General features: G+C 42.2%; 1 protein-coding gene across 1 annotated transcript; it reads left to right on the forward strand.

The window, feature by feature from the left end:
* Positions 1–299: 299 nt before the first annotated feature.
* Positions 300–1,052, forward strand: LOC309827594 (nuclear transcription factor Y subunit alpha-like; the record flags this gene model as incomplete). Its single annotated transcript, XM_082662338.1, has 1 exon — positions 300–1,052. One exon carries the CDS (start codon positions 300–302, stop codon positions 1,050–1,052), a length of 753 nt encoding a protein of 250 aa, XP_082518464.1.
* Positions 1,053–19,144: the final 18,092 nt, after the last annotated feature.

Consider the following 19,144-nt stretch of genomic DNA (forward strand, 5'->3'; position numbering starts at 1 on the left):
GGCCCCAGACGGGGGGGTGTTGGGTTTGCCTGACATGAAGTCCCCTGCATTCAGAATTCATGAAGCCCTGGAGAGAAGTCTGGGGAAAGATTTATCTACGTTTTGCTTATATACAGCTGTACCTCCCCCATGTTTCCAAGGAGTGCGTCTTGAAATCTTCTAGGATCTCCAGAGTGAAACTCACTGTGGTCAAGACTCTAACTTGGAGGGACCAGTATACAGCAAATAGCGACAGCTCAACAGAGCAGATTGTTGTACAGGCTGGACAGGTTCAGCAGCAGGTCCAGGGACAGCCATTAATGGTACAGGTCAGTGGAGGTCAGTTAATCACATCAACTGGCCAACCCATCATGGTCCAGGCTGTTCCTGGTGGACAAGGTCAAACCATCATGCAAGTACCTGTATCTGGGACACAGGGTTTGCAGCAGATACAGTTGGTCCCACCCGGACGGATCCAGATCCAAGGTGAGCAGTCTATGCAGGTGCAGGGCCAGCAGGGCCAGACCCAGCAGATCATCATCCAGCAGCCCCAGACAGCTGTCACCGCTGGCCAGATGCAGACGCAGCAGCAGATTGCTGTCCAGGGGCAGCAAATGGCACACACTGCCAAAGGGCAGACCATCGTCCGTCAGCCAGTTAATACACATGGCGCCATGCTCCAGCAAGGCACGATCACCAGCCCTGTAGCCAGTTTGGCAGGAACACAGATTGTTCAGGCCGGAGCCAATACCAACACAACCAGCGGTGGGCAAGCGACTGTCACTGTGACACTACCAGTGGCAGGCAATGTGGTCAATTCAGGAGTGATGGTCATGATGGTACCTGGTGCTGGCTCTGTGCCTGCTATCCAGAGCATCCCTCTCCCTGGGGCAGAGATGCTTGAAGAAGAGCCTCTCTATGTGAATGCCAAACAGTACCACCATATACTTAAGAGGGGGCAAGCCCGGGCTAAATTAGAGGCAGAAGGGAAAATTCCAAGGGAAAGAAGGAAATACCTGCATGAGTCTCGGCACCGTCACGCCATGGCACGGAAGCGTGGTGAAGGTGGATGATTTTTCTCTCTAAAGGAAAAAGATAGTCCCCATATTCAAGATCCAAATCAAGCAGATGAAGAGGCTATGACACAGATAATCCGAGTGTCCTAACCCCAGGCCATGTGACGGAGCTGATCAAGGTCATGTTCCTCACACTACTTCCCACTGTTCCAAGGAAACTGATCAACTCTTCCAATGGGACACTGACGAGTACATTCTGCCCTTTTCTACAGGACAGAAACCATTTAGCTTTCAATAAGTAGCTCAATATTATAATTGCAAGGATATCTGGCAAATTGAAGTTGCAAGTCTTTGTCTCACCCTTATCAGTCAGGGTTCATTTCAGACTGATGGTGATATTGACATTTCATGGATAGGGATGATGCAGGGGACCCATGCCAGGCCAGCAGCACCACACCTAGCACTTAATGTTGACTGGTGATGCCAGCCAGCCATCTCAGCAGAGGAGAACGACTTTCTCAACCTAAACTGCAGTCAGGGAAGCTGCAGCCCACTCCTTCCCATGGATTCCAAACAGCACCCATCCCTCTGATGGGGGATCTCAGGCTGACGAATGGACACTTTGTATTCAGAGATGGTTTCTAGGCAAGGAAGCTCCATCTCATGATACAGAAACAATAAAATCTCTGAGATACATTCATCTAATCTGTGGTAATAATAAGAATCTCTTCTACCCAGATGATAGGTTGGTATTTTTGGACTCCAGCCAAGGAAAAGCTAACTCTGGGGATAGACTGATAAAGGACTCAAGCATTAAAAATATAAATTGCTGAATCTCTTAGCTTTGACAAATTGTGGTCTGCTTGTCTGTTGACAGGTCATATGGACTGTAGTTCTTGCTGTGGTTACTTTTAAGACAATTTAGAGTGTACTGGACCTTGACACTGCCTTTCTTAAGTAGAGAACAAAATTATAGAACTTTTGTGCTGAAGTGCTGGGACGTTTGTAGTTGAGATTTGGTCCTTCACAATTTCTGGAAAGCACTGTTCAATCAAGCTATCCTGGACATATTCCATGTTGCCTCCTAGAGCTTGAGGTGGATGTTGGCTTCACTCCTGTGCTTTGTGCTGGCCCTGGAGAGTGAATATTCTCATTCTTCCCAAGGCAGCTGATTCTTTGGTGCTAGTTTCCGTTTGTTTCCCCTTTTCTCCATAGACCTTGTGCGGAAAGGTTTTCACATTGCATCCATGTTCTGGGGATAAACTGCGGACTGGAAATAGAGATTCCTGCAGGGTCAGGAACAGGACCACAACTCCCAGAGTGGGTTGTGCCTCAGTCATCTGTTTCTTTTCTAGATGTAGAACCCTGGGAGAACTAAGATGATATTTCAGAAGAGTTGCTGTTTTCTTGGAAACAAAGAAGGAAAATGTAATTCTTTTGAAGAACATTTGGGGTTGATTTAAATACCAAGAGTAGAGATTAGCTCTTTCTTTGATTTCACTCAAACCCTCTAAAGAAAACATCACAAAGGGAAATCATTGTAATGGTACAAAGTAGAGGTACAGAGCTATGCAAAGAAAGCAGGAAGTGAAGTATCTCCCTAGTACCTTGAATCTAGTCATCTGTCCTGGCTTGCGGATGTTAGGAGGGGTTGACCTGTAGACTCACTAGAAACGTCTGGCTCTTTATGTGAGTTTCAGGTGTTAACTTTATTCAGTAAGCTCCAAGTTCTTCAGATGATAGATTACTGAAAGCAATGAAGAGTTTCTATCTTTTGGTTTGTTTAGGAATCTTCAAGATGCAGAGTTCAGAAAGAAATTCCTCAGACCTAATTTCTAGTACTTAAGCCAACAACCGTTCTAAGATGCTATTTGTTTGTGTCTGTAAGTTTGTACATAGTAATACCAACCTCATATTGTTGCGGATTTTTTTTCACGAGTTTGAGTTTGGTTTTATTTGAAATGAAATGCTTCAGTTGTCATTTTGTCATTGCCATTTCAGGTAGCTCATGGCCCTTTTATTGTGGTCATTTTAACACATAATAACCCACAAAGTGGGAGTGAGGTTTGGATTTTTTTGTTACTAGAAATTCTTTTATTCATTTATCCTTGTGACTGTAGTGATGGCTTCATAGATGCAAAATGGGTGAATGGATGAGTGAATAACTGTTTTAATGCATAGTTATTTCAGTTCTTGAGTATTTTTTTTTTTTGCAGGATAATTGTAAATGTATATATTTTAATTGCACTGGTACATTGAACATGTCAGTGTCTACACCACTGGACCAACAGCACTATTCTGGCTAATTGGTGCCTGATAATAATGTCTTCATTTTCCTTTGGGACTCAACTATACATAAGATTTTTTCCCCTCAGCTGTAGGGGGAGCACAGGTGATTGATCATTGATGTCATTTCAATTGTTATTTTTTAAAATAAATTTATCAGATGCTTTAAAAGAAAAAGATTACCTATCTTCCTGGGGTTTATTGGCAACAAAACAAAACAAAACAAAAATGCAGTCATGTGTTACTTCATCAGGACGTATTAATTGTAATCAGACTTGTAGGGATATTCCTCAGATGGACCATAGGAAGGATATAATCTGTTGATGTTAATTATTCCCTATCCACCTTTTTTTCCTGCTTAAGTGATCCTTTCAATTACACCTTTCCACAAATGCATTAATCTTCCAGTAGGTTTCATTTTAACGTTTTCTCCATTCATGATGTGAGCAGAATTTAGAGCTGAGAAGGAACTTAGAAATCATCTCAAATAGTGTTTCTTAAACTTAAAAATATAAACCCCACGGACACATGGTTGTGTGCCGGTGGGGCAGGAGGGCGGGGGCGTCTGAAAAGTGATAAGAAAAATCTCTGTGAAATATCAATTTTCCCCAAAGTTTGCAGGGCAGGAAGTCAAGTCATTTTGTTTGCAACTAACTTTAAAATAATTTTATATTTTAAATAATGTATATACTATGAATTAGAATGCCAAATTGACCTTAGTTAATCAGAGCATTTCAAAGAAGTCTGAATTCGCATTGGTTAATTTAGTAGGACGTCTTCTGTCATCCATTCATTCCTCTATGGCTTTAGGTATTTGAATGAAAGGGTTTGAGAAACAGTAATCTCCCCGCTTTTTCAGAGATTAAAACATGCTCAAGGCAGTGTAAATTAGCGGGTGTCCTCCAGTGCTTTCACGACCTTGTCCAGCCCTCTCTCCACTTCACTCTGCTCATTCTTGATTAGGCAGGCTTTCTCTAACAGGGCAAGCTGTTCTTTCCTCTCAGGCTCTATTCCTGCACCTCATACGGCACCAGGGACCCACTCAGGGTGCTACATCCCTATTTCATACTAGAGAAAATTCTGGTTCAGAGAAATTTAAAATTGGGGGAAAGATTAAAATGTTAACGTGGAGCTAAGATCCAAACAACTCATCTAATTCCAAATCCCACATCTTTTCCAGACTGCTTCTTCATCACAGCTAAAATCCTTCTGCAGAAAGAGTAACCAGAAAGCTCTTGGGTTTACACCACAGCACTCGAGTATTCATTGCAAGAGGGACTACCGTGGGTTACTGATTGAGCAAAGTGCCTACATCACCCTCCGCCCCGGCCACAACAGCTCTACTCACAGGTGACAGGTGGCACCTGGATTTGCATACTCTATACCCACAAATGCCAGATGAATATTTCCTGTTGAAATGATAGGGCATCTGGCATTCTTTTACTTTCTTTTCTGGACCTTGGAACTATTCCCTGACTTTGCCTTAAAGGCTTTCTCTCTAATCCATGGGAATAGGATAAACATGAAGTCTTTGGAGAATTCTGAGATGGAATATGTTTAAAATAATGGATTAAGGACTTCCCTGGTGGTCCAGCAGTTAAGACTCCACGCTTCCACTGCAGGGGGTGTGGGTTAGATCTCTGGTTGGGGAACTAAGATCCCATATGCCACGCAGTGCAACCAAAAATAAATTAATTAATTAAAATAATAATTGATTAAACTGGCAATTAAAAATCTGTAAAATATTCTTTGTTTTACTTAATTCCTCAAAAAATCCTCATCCTTATGTAGCAATAGAGCTTTATTAAAATAACAAATTCCTTAAATAATAGTTTAATTTGCAATTATGAATTCATTTCTCTTGCTTGATATTGTAAAACATAACAATCTCTCCTAAACACATGCTAATAGTTAGCTTTAAAATTGCAAAACGATAATCTGCTTAATAAGCCCAAATGCTGGGTGAACGGACAGTTATATTCCTGAAGAGGATAAGTACAATCAGCTCTGCACAGGCAATCACACAGCTTTTAGAAGTTGTGAAAATGCTACGAATGCGACGAGCATTTTATTTAATTTGCATGATCTAGAAAGCCCAGTCATTTGTCTGAAGCAGATGTTTTTAGGATGTGCCAAGCGTGGAGCTTCAGGGAGTTGGGCTGTTGTCAGGAGGAACTCACAGACTATTCTGTGGACAAGGGACCCTGGAGAAACCCAGGAGGACAAATATGTCATGCTCCGTTGGTATAGCTAACAGAGACAAGTATCACACGCCATTTATTTCTCCAGTTAGATCTATCTAGGTCTGCCATCAAACAGGAACTTTATCTCCTGAATTATAGAGAGCGTGGCTTTATGAATCATTCAGGTTACACTTCTCAGGAGGAAGCAGAGACCGTGGCTCAGGTCTTACAAAAGTTTCCCAGGTTTTACTGATGGAATGTGGTCTTGTGTGTTTAGAATAATATAGTTCTCATCTTCATTGTTTAGTGTCACTGGATTGGATGAAATCAACTTAGAAAAGAGTGTGGATATAGCAGAGAATATGATTTTGAACTGATCCCTGGGACTCCAGGAGAAGCAACAAGCAAAGGACACCAAAAAAAGGAACATCTAATTTGGCAGGAAGAAAGCCCAAAGAGAACGTGGCATTACCCAAGCTGAAACCAGACTGCACTTCAGGATGGAAAGTGTAGGCAGTTGCTTCAAATGCTGGTAACAGGTTGAATACAATTTGCAAAGAGAAGTGGTCTTTGGCTTAAGAAAGTAAAAGCCACTGTGTTTTGGACAAAAATAGTTTTGGGATAAATGGAAGAAATTTTAATAGGTAGAAGAAGCAATATGAATTGAGGAAGTATAGACACTCAGGTGGGAAGTTTTCCTGTGAACAGAGAGCAAAGCAATAGCAGGACCTGCAGGGACCCAGGGAGGGTCCTAACACCTTCAATTTGATGTGCCTTCTGTCCTGCAGGTTGGAGTTCTTAGGGTCTCTGACTACATCGTCCTTGACTTCACATAGCTTTCATCCTGATATGAAATATTTATTGATGTATTTGAATAAATAAAACAGAGAATGTGAAAAAATTTAACTAAATGGATAACATTTCACAGACTACTTCTAAGGGGAGGTGGGGAAGGGAGTGCTGAGGAAGTTTTCTAGGGGATATAGCACTGAAGGTGGGCCCCGGGGAGCTGGTCAAGTTGTACCGCGTGGAGGGTGTGATAGGGAAGGCAGAGGGCTGGAGCAGCTACAGCACATTCGCTTGGTTTGCCTCAAGCAGGAGAGCATTTGAGGGGAAACGGAGGAAGTGGAGATGGACAAGCTCAAAAGCAGCCAGATCATGGGCAGCTTTGAATGCACACATGGGGATGCATGCTCAGGAGTACCGACAATGAAGAGTATCTCCAGCAATAAAACGATGATGACCAAAGTCCGTATTTTGGTGGCTTGAATAAGCGTTAAGAACATATAAGTTTGGTGACCAGGCTGTGAATTTTGAGCTTTATGAAACTTGTCAAGAGCAAGACCTTTTGATGTAATACCTTAGGCTGGGGACTGGAATCACACTGCTTGGGTTTATATTCTGTTTCCTCCTATTACTACCTATGTTGACTTACTGGGCAAATTTCCCATATCCTCAACACCTTATGCAGTAAATTATAAATACCCAAAGAGGTGTTAACTACTGTAATTACAACATCCCTCCCAAAACCTTAAAGATATCCATCCATTACCTCCAAGATGGGTCAGTGAGAGATGAGGTTCACAGAGCCTTGTTGCAGGAGAATTGGGCAAAATAATAGAGGTCAGAGTGAGGATAGTACTGCAGGTCCTAATAAGGCATTAGGGCTAAATTCTATGGGTAATGAGGAACCATTTTGATTATTTTCAGAGGGGAAGTGACACTATCAGAAGTGGTTTTTATGCAAGAAACCTGTAAGCAGAGTATAGCATAGAAAGAATCTATTCACTCAGGGATTCTTCCAGCAAACATACATTGTGCACTTGCTGTGGTAAGGGCTGGATTTACAGAAATAAATAAAACAGACATGATCTCTGCCTCAGGGACCTCACAGTTTATCAAGATTGAAGTAATACAGACTGGGGTTAGGGACACTAATGCATGGACTTTTGAAATAGTGAAGTTGAGAAGGGCAGTGGGTCTGAGCCATACAGTGACTTAGAATGCAAAGAAGGGATGGGAATGTATCATATAGTAAACAACTCCTGCCATAAAACAATTATAACAAACGCATATACAATAGATAGATAGATAGATAGTGCATTTGTCTGTGTGTGTGTGTGTGTGTGTGTGTGTGTGTGCATATATATGTGTATACAATAGTGGTCTAACAAGGCAAAAGTGCCTGGGATCCATTGAATTCATAATATGGCTTCCATCCTCTGTGTCATTTGTTTTGTGACTTAAACAAGCAAATGCATTTAAACAGGAAACTGTCTGGGGCAAACCCAGAATATTGGACTTTGTACTAGAATACAATTAGACCCATTAAAACAGGGAAGTGAGCTAATGAACCTTGACTCTCAAAGTAATTGAGTCTCTTCTCACTGCTGACTTGTTAGAACCATGGATGCTTGAAGATTCTCATGCTCAGGATGGGATGAAAGAATCACATCTTTCTGTTGTCTCTAATCCTCACCTCCCAGTATTCTCATTCGTGTGATAACCTGTCCTTGGGTGTGTGCTGGAACCAGTGTCTAGCTTCCAAGGAAGAGAATATGGCAAAAGTGATGGATGTTCCTTGTGAGGTTGGGTCATCTTGGACTGGCCTCTCTCACTCTGAGGAACTGCCATGTCATGAGGTGCCCCACGGAGGGGAGCACAAGGCAAGTACCTGAGAGAGGCCACCAGCAAACATCAGCAGGGAAATAAGACACTCTGGCCAACAACAGGGGTGAGCTGAATCCTGCTGACAAACACACAAGTGAGCTTGAAATAGGATCCTCCCCACACAAGCCCTCACAAGAGACCACAGTCCTAGCCAGCACCTAAGTCACATCTTTTGAGAAACTCTGAATCAGAGTCACTCACTAAGCATGACTTGATTCCTGATTCACAAAAACACTCAATAAGATAATAGGCATGTATTGCTTTAAGCCACTAAGTTTGGGAGGTCATTTGTTATGCAATGGTAGATAATTAATACATCACCCCATGTCACCCTAGGATGGAAACCACAGTCAAGTCTCAGCATAACCCACCGCTGGAGGATGTAGCTTAAATGACAAAGACATTTCACCCCTAGAGAAGCATATATGGAAGTGAATTTTGAGGCTCATGTACTTGTGTGGAGAAATCAGAACATAAATCTGGATCAGGAGAATATAACGGCATGTGATATATCACTCAGGATGTGGAATTCGAAGTTCCAACCAAGACCCCCGGCACTGATCTTATTGTACCACTGGAATGGCTCCTTGAAACTGGGACACTATATCAACCTATAACAAAAGAAGAGGACATTCTGGATCTGTCTTAACATGGCATTGAGTAAAGGATGAAGACAGTCCAGTGGAACCTGACCTTCCAGGGACTGTGTGATAATAGCTGCCCACCAGTATCTAAGTCTCTTCAAAGACACTGAGCCATACAGGAAACTGGAGGTAGCAATGCACTGTTTCATGAAAATGTTGTATTTGGAATAAGGTCCATGCAAGTCCAGGAATAATGAGTAAATTTCATTAACAGGTAGTCCAGAGGCCCAGGGCATCGCCTTCTTTTGCACTGACACCTCTGCTTCAACAGACACTTATCTGGGGAGATTTTCAATGCCCACCTGACCTACTCACAGATGTCTTGACATAATACGTCAGTGTCAGTGGAAGATGGACTCTGACACATTAAAACCATGCTCAGTGGTGGCCCTAAAGCTAAGGGCAATCCTCCCAGAGACAGTGTCCAGAGAGGTTCACATGAATCGGTCTAAGCTCTGTAAATGCAGAGTCGTGGGCAGCGATTAAAGTCATGGCTAGTTGGTGAGAGACAAGAAAGGAGCACAGGTCAAAGATCAATGACAGGAAGGGTTGGGGAAGTCACTGAATGGACAGAAAGGTGGGAACATCTTTTGGAGCTTCCTTGCCCGGTAGTAACAGGAAATAGGTCATTGCAGGATCATTGCAGCTTCGGCGGCCAACCAAGAACAAAACAACTGATTGGCTGCCACCTCTCCTTTCAGGAAAGAAGTGAGGACTCTTCACAAAAATGGAGGCCTGAGTGGCATTACCGGCACCAGCTGTCCCGGAGGCCACCCGCAGACTGGAGAGCGGTGCGGGGTACACCCAGCCGCGCAGCACCCCCCTCGGGCCACTGCGCATGCACCAGGCAGTCCCTGGAGGATCGTGACAGCAGCTCACCCTGCTCCTGCTCAGACCGCCGGCGACCCCTGAGTGCCCAGCTCTGCAGCCCCGTGTGCAAGCTCTCAAGCACATGGGGTAAAGCTCTCCTAGGGTGTAATTCATGGGAGAGGGCAGTGGTGGACAGGCTCTTCCAGCGTTCTCCCCTGGAGGGGTCCTCTATGCTCTGCCACCTCCTCCTTGCTTCACTCTCACCTCCGCGGGACTGACCTCCTTAAATAAAGGGGCAGCACCTTCTCCTTACTCTTGGCCGCCTTCTCTGGGGAACCCAGGCTGGGAAGTGCCCACCCCCTTTCCTGCCGTAAGTCACTGTCTATCACATGCCATGTGTTCCTTCCCTCCTGCTACTTGTCTACTCTGAGATTATGCGTTCATTTCCTTGGTGACGGAGACTAGTGTTCATGGGTCGTGTGTTCTCAGTGTCCAGAACAGCCCCTGACGTATCGTTGGCGGTCAGTAACGTGTGCTGAAGGAACAGATAAGTCCTCCAACAGCCACCAGAGATTAGGGCTCCAAGGCAGCTCCAGAGTCCCATCCACTCTCTCTTTTAGGAGGCCAGGAAGGTGACATACAGGTGACACATCAGATGACCCCTGATGTTCTGCTCTGAGATCCCGCAGTTCCAATTAGCTCCAGCCACCCCCACTCCCCACTCCTGTTGACCCTGACTCTTCTTCCCCTAGAAGGAGCTGCCTGGCCCCTGTGGATACTTAATTACAAATGCCCTGCCAGAGCTCACCATTTTGATGAGAAGCTATTGGTCCCAGAGGCTCATACAGACTCCAGCTTAGTGGGAAAACTTGTCATAAACTTTGGAATTGCTTCAGCACCAGCTTAACAAGCAAGGGGGAAAAGACAGCTATGTTTAAACATTTTCATTTAAATAATATTAAGCGATTTGCCTCTAGCTGATAAATGATTAATAAATTTCCCTTTCCAGAGTGGTTTTAATAATGCAACTTGAAATCTCTACTTGCACTTTAAAATAAGTTACTTTCAAGTAGAAGATAGACAATAGTTATTTTGCAGGCACAGATGCCTCCTGACATAGCCAGATGGTCAAATCTCCAAAGTCCTCCCAACTCAGGCAGAATTTCCAAAGGATTACCAGGAAAATAGAGAGTTGACCCCAAGAAAAGAACTTCAAAAGGACCTTACTGAACACCTTCCTGTTCATCCCAGCAAAGGCAGGATGAGCCCCAAATCCCAGCAGCCTTCCACTTTGGGCTCTCTCCTGGGAAGCTGCCCAAGATTGGTCTCTGGAAATAGCCAGTTGCTGCCTGCCTTTGGTAAGGCTGCCTTTTGGCTCCCATTTGGAGACCAAACGGGGACTTATGCTACCTTAATACAAAGCTTTGTCCATTCTGGGAAGAGAATAATTCTTAATAGAGGGGTAACTGTGGATGGCTGATCTGACCGGTAGACCTGCCTGGGGCTGGGGTCCCAACACGGTCCCCAGTTCTACCCTCTGAAGCACAGCTTCTTTGTAGAATGGAGATGGGAAGAACAAAGTCACAGGATGGTAGTAAAAATTAGACATGACCCTCGTCTTCCAAAATCTTTTTTAAAATTATCATACTAAGTGAAGTAAGTCAGACAGAGAAAGACAAATATCATATGATATCACTTATATGCAGAACCAAAAAAAAAAAATGTTACAAAGGAACTTATTTACAAAACAGAAACAGACGCACAGACCTAGAGAATGAACTTGTGGTTACTAGGGAGGAAGGGTGGGGGTGAGGAATATTTAGGGAGTTTGGGATTGACACGCACACACTGCTATATTTAAAATAAAATGCCTTTCCATGAAAAAATAAATAAATACATTTATTTTATTGAAGTATAGTTGATTTACAATGGTGTGTTAGTTTCAGGTGTACAGCAAAGTGATTCAGTTTTATATATGTGTATATATATATATATATATTCTTTTTCAGATTCTTGCCCATTATAGGTTAATACAAGATGTTGAATATAGTTCCCTGTGCTATACAGTAGGTCCTCGTTGTTTATTTTATACCAGTAATGCGATTCTGTTAAGCCCAAACTCCTAATTTATCTCTCCTTCCACCCTCCCTTTCCGCTTCAGTAACCATAAGTTTGTTTTTTATGTCTATGAGTCTGTTTCTGTCTTGTAAATAAGTTCGTTTGTATCATTGTTTTTTAGATTCCATGTATAAGTGATATATACTTCACTTAGTATGATCATCTCTAGGTCCATCCATGTTGCTGCAAATTCATCTTCCAAAATCTCAGGTGCTATCCACATGTAAGTCTTCTTGCTTGACTATCACCTAACTCTAAAGGGGGACAGGAATCTGTTTCAGACTCGAATCCTAGCTCTTCCTTTTCCTTTCTGAGCTCAGTTTCCTCATCTGTGAAACGGGGTTAATAACAGCACCTAGCCTATAGCCTACAGCAGTGTTTTTAGAATGAGATTAACTACTAAGTACAAAGTACTTGTAAGTGCCTGGCATAGATAAGCACCACACAAGTGTCTGTTGTTATCATTATGGAACAATTGAAAAACTTCTCAGGGTTTTATGCAAAACAAAGCAAAAAAAATCCTTCAAAAGGATTGTTCCAAAGCACATTTCATTCTGTGAATCTAAATAATAGTTCTTTAAATCTCACTCTGATGCCAAATTTTCCAAGCATCTCCATGACCTTCCTGTAACTATAAGAGTTCTGGAATCAAAAGAAAAGTAACAGGACCTCGTGGGATGTATCCCTTGTATCTTCTTCTCACTCCAGCCTCTTTCCCCAAACTCACAGCACAGCCCCAGCTACCCTCTACCCCAAACATAAAGCGTTTACATACCCCAGAAAATGCACTACTCTCCTGTGTCCCTCTGCCTTCATCTACGCTGCCCTCTCTGCCTGGATTATTCCTCTCCCCAATAGCAGCCTCCAAAATAGTCCTTAATTAAAATTCTGCTCAGTCATGACTCCACAATGAAAGCTTTTCTCATGTCTTCCTCTGGATTAGTGCCCCGAGTTTGTAGACACCACTATAATTTCTTCAGAGAATGTATCTCACTATTATATATTTTTAACGTTGTTATCTTTATTTATTTGTTCTATTTCTCCATGGCATATAAAGCAAGCAAAGACTGCTTTCTTTGCTATTATCTTTCCTGTGTACTGAAATCGTGATGAGGGTACGTTATAAGATTTCAGTTTATTATAATTGAATATACCATCACATCAGCGCTGGGTTCAGTTTTCTGCAACATGATACCTCAAAATAAGGTAGAAGTATGTTTCTGTATTTCACAAAACAAAGTTCAGAGATGATCTGCCCAGGGTTGTTTTGGAGGTTCCACAATAATCAGTGGCTCAGAGTCCTTCTGTCTTTCTGCTCCATCATCCCAGAACATGGCATGGGTTTCCAAGGTGACTTCATAGCCCAAGATGGCTGTGGGTGTTCAGCCATCATGACTGCATTCCTCTGAGCAGGAAGGACATCGCCCTATACCTTTATGGGAATTTCCAAGAATTCTTACACGTCTTCCCTAACTTTTATCTGGCAAAACCTTTTCTGTGGTCACACCCGCAGCAACTGAGTCTGGGAGAAGATGGGATCGATTTTGAGTAAAAGCATGGTTATCTTAACTGAAGAATGTGTAACTGATACAGGAAACAGCTAGTAGTCAATGTCACTCGACTGACAGCACGTCACTTCTATTTGCTTACAGGAGTCTTACCTTCAAGACTGTGAGGACCTTGAGGACACTATTTTTAGTATCAGGAGGGTCTAATTCAATGCCTTGGCACCTACGAGACATTCTGTGTACTGAAGGAGTGAATAAGGATGAATAAATAATTTAATCAACAAACAGATGTTTGAAACTTAAAAACAGACACTTTGCAAGTGCCCTTCAGTATTCTCGTTCTACTTGAGCTTTTTTCAATGATCGAATCTAATATTTATTACCATGGAAAGTTTAACAAATTGCTTAACAGGAGATCTGAGACTATTCTGACATTTTAAATGAGAGAGATTTTTTCTTTGCCAACATTACAGGGCTATAAATTTTCATTAGTTAAGTTTACCCATTCCCTAATGTGAATGTGGTGTGTTTTCCTTTTCAAAGGTTAATTGTGTTTTCAAATATCTACTTTTCTCCTAACTTGCAGAGTACAATATTTCAACTTAGTGACCTCATTCTTTTCCATATTTTACTAGCATTTATTCTAATCTTGTTACTGAGAGTTGAACATAATGTTCCCAAATCTAACTCAGCTGCTTTCAAATGATATTGACTTAAATTTATTTTGAAATTCTAAAGCTTTTGCAAGAATATGCTATTTGCTTTCGAATATAAACAGGTGCATTTTATTGAAACTCTCAGCTATAAATAAAATGGTGAAGGCAAGGCAGAGATTCTTCTAAATCTTTAGGTTTTGAAAAACGCAAGTGTAGAGTGCTAAATTTCAAACACATTTTGGTTTGAAATTAATTACTGATTTAGATCCCAGGGCTTTTATCATCTGTGCATATTTAGCTAAAAATGCGCTTGGAAATGTGACAAATTTCATGCATCATTAGGCACTATAAATAATTAACAGTTGATTATTTTCTCTTTTAAGATGGCCTCAGTTATAATTCTGCCTCAGTGATGAGATTGGCCTTTAGGTTAAAATGAAGTTGCATTTCTATTTAGAAAATCGTTCTTTACTTAGAGAGGATAATAAATGGCACTGTCAAGCTTTATGCTTTGTAAAGGGCGAAAGGCTTAGCCAATGTTATATAAACATTAAGTGAAAACATCAATAATGATTGTAATCATGCAGTGTTCAAATTGGTGTTTTTAGTGGCTGACCCCTGGGACCCTTTGCCAAGCCACTGACTGTAACTTATAAACAAGGCACACCCCATGCCCAGTACTCTCTCGCTGAGCCGGATGATAGCAGTGGCCACAATGAAAGCAGGCCACAGAGAGGACCACCCTTGCACCTGCCGTCCATCCACAAGAGGCTTGATTTCCTTTCATTGCAGCTTCCTTCCTGGAGAGTTGAGCAGGATCTGGAGAACTCATAGAGCTTTTGCTGAAAGGGGTTGAGGTTCTTCACATGGTGAATGCAGTTCTCCAGTTTAATGATAAACTTTCTAAGTTGTATCCACCTTGAAAGGAGTCTTCAATAAAAAACCATGTAAGCTTTTGTGACTAGTTGAGCTCATAGTTCAGAGAAAAGGACAAGAAAGTAAGTTATTCCTGGAAAGAAATCCTAATGTCACAGTGCACATGTAGCTAAATAAGATTTTAGGAAGCCCCAAACACAAGTTGACTCCTCTCCACAATTAGGCAATAAGCAAACCTTCCATTTACGCAAGACACTAACCTCAGATGTAGGTTCCCCAAGTCCCCAAGACAAAAGGTCGAAACCCAATTCAGAACAGCCAGACCAACCTTCCACTAGTTTAACGAAAATAAAATGTTGCTCACTAGTCTGACCTCTAGTTCATTTCATAAAGAACCTACTCATCACCCATCGCCCTTTAACTGAAACTGAAAGTATGGTGTCCAACATGGGCTGCTTCAGGGAACATTGCAGGTGCTCAGCTGGGCTGTGGTAACTGGGTTCCACACAGCCAGCAGAGAAACTTGGCCTGGAATTGACACCCCGCAGTGGTCAGAAAAGCTTCCCACAAGTGAAGGGAGAGAGAAACTGACTTGCAGAATTTGACAATCCTATTTCCATAAAGCTCATTCGATCCTTTTAACAGTCCAGTAAGGCAAATATGATCATTTCCAATGTCCAAATTGGGATATGGTGGCTTAAAGAGGTTTTAACTTAACGATTATAATATTTATCGAATTCAATGGCAAGGACTCTGCAGTTCCAAAGGATCTGGGGAAGATAGATGGAGAAGAAAGGAAAAAACGTGGCTTAAGAATTAAATAAAACAGGGACTTCCCTGGCAGTCCAGTAGTTAAGACTCCATGCTCCCACTGCAGGTGGCAGAGTTTCAATCTCTGGTCAGGGTACTAAGATCATGCATGCCACATGGTGTGGCCAAAAGAAAAGAATTAAATAAAATAATTACACAGACCACATCACTTGTAGTAAGCAGATGCTGAGATAGTGGAATAAAATAAAGGCATGAAATGCAGACTTCAGCCTATTTTTCTCAGAGAAAACTTTTCAGTCCAGGAATCAGAAGTGTTCCCACCCACGTCTCAAAGAATCTGAAGGTATACTTCAACCCGCAAGTTATGAAACACCGTTCTAATAATGTAGATGTTTCACTTTATTGTATATCCATCTTGCAGAGATGGTGAGCTGAAAGGCTAATAGAAATGCAGAGTGTGCTTGAAACCTTATTTCTCCCCTGGGCCCTTCTGGACTTACTCTGCTCTGTGGGTGGGTTGACTTTGCTCGTGTAATATGGAAAACATATAAATCTTGGAGCCGTGAAAGTCTTCAGGGAGGTATTGACTTTTCATGGATGTAATTATTTTATGAATGATCACAATGTTTTAAGCCTTCGAGTGATATTTCACAGTGAGTTATGGTGTTTCACTGCATTAATATTTTCTGGATCCTTCAGTCCGCAGAAAGTTCCAGAGCAGAGAGAGCAGGCATTATAACTGCCAGACTGAGCACAGGGAAACCTGATATTAACTAAGTAGAGATGAACATATATTTGGAACGTATATTTGGACTCTTTGTTAACCCAACACAGGCCTGGAAATGCAAAATGGATGGATTTTTTATAATAATGTGTATCTCAGCGCACAGGCAGCCTAAAGGCCACAAAGAACCCAAACAGCTTCCTCCTTCTTACTGTTACCTCTCCTTCTTTCTGTGCATCTGATTATTCTTCTCTCCTTCTTCAGAATAGTTTTTTTTTTAATTGAATAGATTTTGAGAGGATCCCACATCAAATGGTGGAAAATTTGATGGTTACATTTTATGTATTTTCTATGCAAACAACAAAAAATGCCAGCCCAGGCTGAGACTGCAGACTGCAGGCTACAGATCATGGTCCCAGGAAGGCATTCTGATGTGGTTAGCTCCAGTGCAGAGTCCAGTCTTAAGCTTACCCCTCACCATGGGCTCCACGGGGCGGGGGAGACTGGCAACCTCACCCTGCATCCATTTCTCTCCCAGAAACAGAGATTGTGACCACAAGTGATCTCATTACTCAAGAAACTCACTTACCAAACTCCAAACAGAAGTTGTTTCTGCAGAAGATGGTGACCTGGCTATGACTATACCCAATTTCCCTCTTCCCCTAACACAAAACAGTTGAAATGAAGAAAGAATATCAGAAAGAGGAAGAAGCTCGCCAAGGGCTGAAATGAGGAAAGGGAATGCTAAACATCAATATATTTCCTCCTGGGTGGCACAGATGGGACCACGGGGTTAAATTTTCCTGGTGAATTTTGAGAGGAAATCCCAGTGGAATCCCCAATGGGAAAGACCAGAGGTGGGAGAAGAAGACAGGTTTAAAGTTATTATTTTATATGAGCCCACTTTGTTCTCCAGAGATCATCAATAGCTAGAAATGGCTATATGAAGTTGAGGTGCAGATGTACCAACAGAAAGCATGTGAGTATGGGAAATATTCTAGGATAGAATGTCTTGAGCATGGGAAGTCTTTTCTCATTGAAAAACATTGAAAGGCGTATCCTCCAAATGCCATGACAGCCCACCTGACTCCTGTGGACAATGGCAGGAGCAGAAGAGGGCAGGTAAATAAAGACAACGTCCAAGAAGAATCCATTCTTATGACTGTGGGACCAATGGGACATGGGACATGAAGAAAGAAACACCTTTTTAAGAATTCTTACCCCGAAGTATTTCATTATGGTATCTATAAAAAGCTATGAATCAAGAAAGGGAGATAAACATATCATTATTTTCAGTTAACTAACACCTCAAGGGGCAGCAAAAGGAACTATCCCAAATGTCATGGCTTAAAACAAAAGCATTTATTCAGTTCATGGGTCCTGTTGGTGAGTGAGAGAGGCTAGGCTCTGTTTCTAAGATTAGCAGGTGCATTCACACATCTAGGAGTTGGCTGGCTGTCCTTTGGGATGATGGAGGCAATTTGCCATACATGGCTAATCACTTAGCCAGTGACAATGGGCCTTTTCCCTGGAAGAGGCAGAGCTCTGAGAGAGAAGTCCAAGGCCCCTTGAGGCATAGACTCAGGACAACACAGACCACTTTTGCTTTTACTTCTACTCACCAAAGCAAGTTACAAGCCCCATCCAGATTCAAAGGGTGGAGAGTAGATCCCACAGTTTAATGGTAGGAACTACAAGGTAACATTGCAGAGGGTGTGGACACAGGAAAAAGTGAGTTTTGCAATCAATATACCAGGACATAAATATTTTTTTTAACTTTTGAAAAGAATTATTTTAAGAATTAATTGATAGAAAGTATCTACTTGTTCTCTGAAGGAATATTAAAAAAATATGGATCCTTGAAAGTGAAAAATAGATGAATGAGATGTTAGGACAAGAGACAAGAGATTTTTAAAAAGAGGAGAGTGACTTAAGGAAAAAATAAGTAAATGTTGTCACACCATAATTTAAGATTCTTGTAAAAAGTGGTACAAATTATAATTGGTGACACAGACAAAGTCAAGTCTGGGAGTCTCTTACTGAATAAAGACAAAAGGCGATATGTGTAATAATTAGAGGAGAAATGATGAAAAGGAGCCCTGAGGTGAGAGTTGTAATCTCCTCATAGTGCCTCTGAAAAGTGCCTGACATAAATGAAGAGAAAAACTAATAAAGATTGAATAGGGCTTCCCTGGTGGCGCAGTGGTTGAGAGTCCGCCTGCCGATGCAGGGGACACGGGTTCGTGCCCTGGTCCACGAAGATCCCACATGCCGCGGAGCAGCTAGGCCCGTGAGCCATGGCTGCTGAGCCTGCGCGTCCAGAGCCTGTGCTCCGAGACGGGAGAGGCCACAACAGTGAGAGGCCCCTATACCGCAAAAAAAAAAAAGATTGAGTAAAGGAACATATTCTCAAGCTGAGGAAAGACCTAAACACCCTAATCCAAACAAGTCATTGAATATCAAGAAAAATATAATAAAAACAACAGAAACAAACTAATGTATAATGTTCCATTGTATGTACACACCAGTCTTTTAACCATTCATCTGCCTATGGACACTTTGATCATCTCCATGTCTTGGCTACTGTAAATAGTGCTGCAGTGGCCATGGGAGGGCAGAATTATCTTCCACATGCTGATTTCAATTCTTTGGGATATAGACAGAGTAGTGGGATTGTTGGATTACATGGTAGTTCTATTTTTAATGTTTTGAGGACTTCCCTGGTGGCTCAGTGGTTAAGAACCCGCCTGCTAGTGCAGGCAGGGGTTCGAGCTGTGGTCCAGGAAGATCCCACATGCTGCAGAGAAACTAAGCCCGTGCATCACAACTACTGATCCCACGTGCCACATCTACTAAAGCCCACGCACCTAGAGCCCATGATCTGCAACAAGAGAGGCCAACAC

Source organism: Grampus griseus, assembly GCF_964374135.1.
Source record: "Grampus griseus genome assembly, chromosome: 9".
NCBI classification, from domain to species: Eukaryota; Metazoa; Chordata; class Mammalia; order Artiodactyla; family Delphinidae; genus Grampus; species Grampus griseus.